General features: G+C 42.6%; 1 protein-coding gene across 2 annotated transcripts in view; it reads right to left on the bottom strand.

Moving 5' to 3' along the window:
* PTTG1 (PTTG1 regulator of sister chromatid separation, securin) overlaps window positions 1–5,965 on the bottom strand; it is a 16,933-nt gene that overhangs the window by 3,538 nt on the left and 7,430 nt on the right. The window contains exons 1-4 of one of the 2 annotated variants that reach the window (XM_045284506.1): window positions 4,620–5,764; window positions 2,937–3,038; window positions 2,430–2,614; window positions 670–763 (exon numbers count right to left, since the gene is read on the bottom strand). In XM_045284506.1, coding sequence (XP_045140441.1) covers window positions 670–763; window positions 2,430–2,614; window positions 2,937–3,038; window positions 4,620–4,644 — 406 coding nt within the window. In that variant the 5' untranslated portion in view covers window positions 4,645–5,764. Of the gene's footprint in view, window positions 1–669; window positions 764–2,429; window positions 2,615–2,936; window positions 3,039–4,619; window positions 5,765–5,965 lie in introns of those variants that run through there. The other variant, XM_004697117.2, reaches the window with a different exon arrangement.

The following is a 5,965-nucleotide window of genomic DNA, read 5'->3' on the forward strand; positions in this document are numbered from 1 at the left end:
CTCTCCTTTTCCACAAATCCATTAATCCTTCAAAACTCAACTGCATGACACTTCCTGATCTGCCAAGACTAGGTTCGGTAACCACACACAGGTTATTTTTCTCCCTTACACTCAGGAACAGCGTTGACTTTCCCTCCAAATAGTAAGCTCCCACAGGTAAAAGAGTCTGACTTGCTAACCAATGCATCCGAAGTCTAACACACTGCTCAAATCTCTGAGAAAATCAGAGCTTGAAAAGTCTATTATCAGGAAATACTTCAGCTACCAGTAGCAGGTTTAAAGAACAATAACATGTTCTCAATGGCTTCATGGATGTTTCCTAACTTAACCCCACCCAAAGTAATCTCAGACATTATTCAGTTTGACGCAAGGCCCAGGTTCTAAAAGCATTGCAGGGAAAACTCACCATTTATACCTGATCATATCTGTTACATGTTTTTCAGGACAAGAACAAGATCCTCCATCTTTACCCTCTTTACCCCTTCCCCCCTCCATGCTTAAGATACCTTGCCAATAATTTCATCAGCAAATACATTTGTTGTCAGCAAGCCAGATTCAGGCTTTGATTTCACTCCCGTGTCATATACCATATCTGTTTCAAATTACAGCTAAATTGAATTCTCAAAGAAACAAGGGCAAAATCATTTTTGCAGCACCAAACGATACTACCTAGAGGATTGAAGGGAAAGAATTGTTCTATTTCTGGATAGGCTTCATCCAAGGCAGGAACAGAGTTTTTTGCTTTGCCAGTCTTCTCAGTTATCTAAAACAATCCAAAAAATATGAAATTAGTAAAATATAGCACCCATAAACTGTGGAGCCTTTCAAAGGCTTGTGGCTTACCCCACCAGTTTCAAATTTGTCGATTTCATGCTGGCTTCTAAGAAGCCATAATCCTTAGCTCTCATGATTATACACAAATATGACACGGCAGGTGTTTCCTGCTTAAATGGCTTAAAAGTGAGTGCATTGAAATTTAAGTATTAGCACCTGTCAGTGTAACCTATTAAGAATACAAAGCAGAATTAATTCAGAGCTAATCAACTCAAACATTCAATCTAATAGAGAATAGGCATGAGTTACCAGAATAGTAGTTAATCCTGGAAGTCATTTTGGCTTTGGGGAGTGAGGTTATCGACCAGTGTTATCTTATTTACTTGGGTTAATATTAAAAACAATCTGTGGCCCTCGATTTTCTACAAAATGTGGCACTTCTTCCTCCCTATATCCAAGTCAATTTCTATATAGGGGTTCCGCAGCTGCCAACGTGTTTGGGAAGAGTCTCATCTGTCTCCCACAGAGGCTGTTGGATTTGACCCTACCGGACAGCACCTCCAAAGCTCCTTGCACTGAGTTGAGTCAGGAAAATGGAGACAACTAAAGACTTTAGGAATCCACGATGGGAAACCCTCTCGTCTGGAATTGGCAGGCAGCAGACCAAAACAGTAGCCTAGATAGTCTTGCTTTAGCTTACCTCACACATACACACTGGAGGAAATCCCGACAGTCCTCTCTGTATAACATGCTCAGTATTGTTGCCACATCCTTGTCTTGTTTAACATACCCACGTCAACTCTTTTTTTTTTAAATAAAAAGACAACTTTGTCCTAAGTCACACTTTATGTATGATGTAGTGTCTTTTGTTAAATAACATTCAAGTGTGCTTGACAAAATGGGTGGATGTATGGATTGTGATAAGAGCTGTATGCGCCCCCAATAAAATTTTAAAAACAACAAAAACCACATTCAATAATTATTAAAGTATTAATTCCCATGTCAGCTAAAGCCATCTTTCACAGCGAAGTCCTCTCACCAGCAAGCAGCTAATGCATGTGCGCAAACACAGGCCAGCACATGAGTAGACTGGTACCTAACAAGCTGGTGCTTGCTGGAAATGGGTGGGCACATGGAAACAACTGGGCAATATTAGCAGTGTGACCTCTACTGAGGCAGAAGTATTTTACTCACAGTAGGTGGGTGCTACTGACTAATCTGTTTCAAGAGCCTAGTTAGTGGTTGATTCAGCAGAAATATTTGCTGTCTCTGCGATTATTAATCTCAAGGTCCACAAGAGCTGTATTACTTTCCTCGACTGAGCGACATTTCCAGGAAGTTGTTGGCATAATGGGTTACTTTACTGCAATTAGCAGTTCAAAACCAGCAGCTGCTCAGGGGCAGAAAGCTGAGGCTTTCTACTCCGGTAAAGAGGCACAGAAACCCACAAGGGTAGTTTGTACTTATCCCACTGGGTCCCTATGAGTCAGAAGTGACTCAATGGCAGTGAGTTTGGGGCTTGTTTCTGTTGTCGTTTTGAGAATCTGTTTGCTAGCCTATACATTCTCCTCTTGAACAAGGTGGGAGGCCAAAAATGGTCTTTTAAAGAGTCAAAAGTGAAGTGTTTAAGCTGTGTCTCTATAGCCAACACTTACCTTCTTGGCTGAGAAGGTCGGCTGCTTCTGTTTGAGGGATCCACTGGTCTTTCCGGACTTTTCTGTAGCCCTGTTGACAGTCCCCAAAGCCTTTCTGGCCGCTTTGGGTAGGGCAGGTGGGGCATCAAAGACCTTACCAACATGGGGTGTCGAAATCTGAGACCTCCCTTCTAAGACTTTGCCTACTGTAGAGAAATAGTAAGATTACTCAAGCAGCGAACAATTTTAACTTTGAAGACTGATATGTAAATATGTCTTAATTCCCACCCATGAACGGTCTCCCACATTTGACATTGGCTTTGCTATGATGGGCCAAGAGCATTTTCTGACTGGTAAATAATCCCAATAAGAAACCACGCCAAGAAAGAAAAAAGAGGGACGTAACAAGTTGTTTGCACAGTAAACTTGACTCCAGTGACTGACAAAGTACCCGACACAGCTGAAACAGCTCGGGGCCACAGGCACAAAGGGTCCACGACAGTTCTACTTCGCAGCTGGGATACTTACAAGACCCGGACGCGAGCTTCAGGCCATCCTTGGGAGCCACACGGGTGCCAGGCTCGCCGTTCTCTTTATCAACATAGATCAGAGTGGCCATTCCGGATGCCTCTAGGAGTGACGGGTACACGTTAGACCCCAGGGTTACGAAGGCTGAGGTGCTCGCACGGGACAAAACCTGCCCACCCTACGGACGTTCAACGCCAAGACCTACGCATGCGGCATTAACCCAGCTCCGAGCTCTTGGCGCCGAAGGCAGAGCTCTCCGTTCCTGACGCGGGCAGGGGGCTGCCACAGGCCAGGAGAGCTCCCCGAGGGCCGTGCCTAAACCCCGCGCCGCGAACCGACGCCTCGCCAAAGCCCCAGCCCGGCCTACCTGCTGGCCGCAGACCCGGCTTCCCCACCACGCCAGCAACCTCCGACACGCACCAACAGCCAGACTCGCCGGAGACGCAGGCGCTCGCGGGCGCGCCAGTCGCGGCGTTTAAACCAGAGCCCGCGCCTCCATTGGTTCCTCAGCTCAGGGGGCGGGGTTAGGGCCGGACGCCCAGGAAGGACCAATGGGGGCGCGCCCAAACCCCTGGGGCTCCGCCCCCAAAGGCTCCTTCCGGAAGTTTGGGATAGGATTCCGAGTTGGTGAGACCCGGAAACTGGTAAGTGTGGATCTTGCAATGTTCAAAACGCTCCAGCCGTTTTTTTTGTTTTTGTCTTTCTTTCGCTGAGTATAATAGAGCTGGATGGACTGCGGCCCTGGTCTAAAAAGGCTGTTTTCTTGTGTTCCTCTTTTTATTTTAATAACACTAAAATTTATTGAAACTAAATTGAAGTAATACATTAAATAGTGGAGGAAATTGGCAAGTTTGAAGAGAAGTTTACAGATCATCAGCCCAATTCCTCTAAAAGAAATAGCACTGTAATATAATTATTTAAATATATATATATAATTATTGGTCTATTTACCTGTAACTGTTCATATATATCTCCAGTGCTCGCTTCGGCAGCACATTTTATACAGGGGGAAAATTGTTCATATATATCTCCTGAAATATATACATCTAAAATCCTCAATTAGTCGAAACCTTGTATAATTATAAAAAGTATATATAATTTTTCATTCTTATTGCCTTTTATTATTATTATAAAAGGGAGCTCTGGTGACCCAGTAGTTAAAAGCTTAGCTGGGCTTCTGGGAATAAAATGTGTTAGTATACTTCTATAAAGATTTATAGTCTTAGAAACCCTATGTACTATGAAGTTGCTGTAGTGGATGAGGTTTGGTTTGGTTTATGTTCATAAATTAGATTTTTACTGTTTGGAAGATTAGAGACATATAAACTTACAGACATACTTAATATTGTTTATAGTACATAATTGGGACATGTTATCTGGAGAAACCGGTTCCCGGAGAAGAACATTATGCTTGGTAAAGTGGAGGGACAGCAAAAAAGAGGAAGGCCCTCAATGAGATGAAGTGACACGGTGCTGCAATGATGGGCTCAAAGCTAACAATTGGGAAGATAGCACAGGCCCAGTGGTGCTTTGTTCTGCTGTACATAGGGTGGCTATGGGTCAGAACCAACTCGGCGGCCCTAATTACAACAAACAGCACAGTACATATTTCAGGAACTATGGTGACACTGTGGACAAGAGTTGGTTAACTAACCCAATGGCCCATGGTTCAGAAACACCTACCTTCACAGAAGAAAGCCAAGATCATCAGCTCCCATGAAGGTTGACAGTCTGGGAAGCCCTAAAGACTCAATGAAGTATGTAGGGTTGCTATGAGTCTATGACAATGGGTTTGGTGAGTATGAGGTGGTACAAATTACTCACATTAAGTTGCACCCCCAACACATACCACTATGCCGCCAGGTCTTAAACAGACCCTATAAGACAGTAAAACTGCCCAATGGGTTTCCAAAACTGTAATCTTTGGCTATGCAAAGGCATTAAGCTATGTGGGTCACAACAAATTATTGATAACATTGTTAAGAATGAGAAATCCAGAATATATTGTGTTCACGGAAACTGTATACATATAGACCAAGAAGCAGCCTTTCCAACAGAGCAAGGGATTATTACAAGGTTTAAAATCATGAATGGTGTGTATCCTTCTATCATGCTTATTCCATCTGTATGCTGAGCAATTATCTGAGAAACTGGACTACATGAAGAATTCATCAGGATTGGAGGAAGACTCATTTAAAATATGCAGGTAGCCCACCTAGCTTGCTGAAACAAGCATGACCACTTATTGATGAAGACGACAGCTTTCGGTATGAATTACAGATCAATGTAAAGAAAACAGGATGATGTCCTCACAACAGGACATCCTCATTATAAATGGGAAAGAAAGTCATTAAGAATTTCATTTAACTTTAATTCATCATCGTTGCCTATGGAAGCAGCAGTCATGGGATCAAATTGGGCAGATTTGCTGGGGAGAAAAAAAACATTTAAATGTAATGAGCTATGATGTCTCTCTCTGAGAACTACGGTGCAGCTGACCCAAACCACTGTATTTACCTTCACCTCAAATGCATAGGAACTAGAAAATAAGGAAAACTGAAGAATGGATGCCTTAGAATTATGGTGCGAGAGAAGAATATTGATAATACCATGAACTTCCAGAAGAAAGAACAAATCTTTTATAATCTGTCTTGGAAAAAGATCATTTATAATCTGTCTTACAAAAAGTACAGCCTATATAGCTCCTTAGATTTGAGTTCCTTAAAATGAGCTCCTTAGAATGTTTCCCCAATTTGCTTTAGGGAGGTTTTTTAAAATCATGTTATTGGGGGCTCACACAGCTCTTATCACAATACACACATGCATCCATTGTGTCAAGCACATTTGTACATTTATTGCCATCATCATTTTCAAAACATTTTCTTTCTACTTGAGCCCTTGGTATCAAAACCCTTCCTCCCTCTCGATAATTTATAAATTATTATTTTTCATGTCTTACACTGACCGATGTCTTCCTTCACCCACTTTTCTGTTGTTCATCCCCCAGGGAGGGGGTTATATGTAGATCA

Source organism: Echinops telfairi, unplaced genomic scaffold, assembly GCF_000313985.2.
Source record: "Echinops telfairi isolate 266 unplaced genomic scaffold, ASM31398v2 ScPeMD7_7469;HRSCAF=8507_0, whole genome shotgun sequence".
NCBI classification, from domain to species: domain Eukaryota; kingdom Metazoa; phylum Chordata; class Mammalia; order Afrosoricida; family Tenrecidae; genus Echinops; species Echinops telfairi.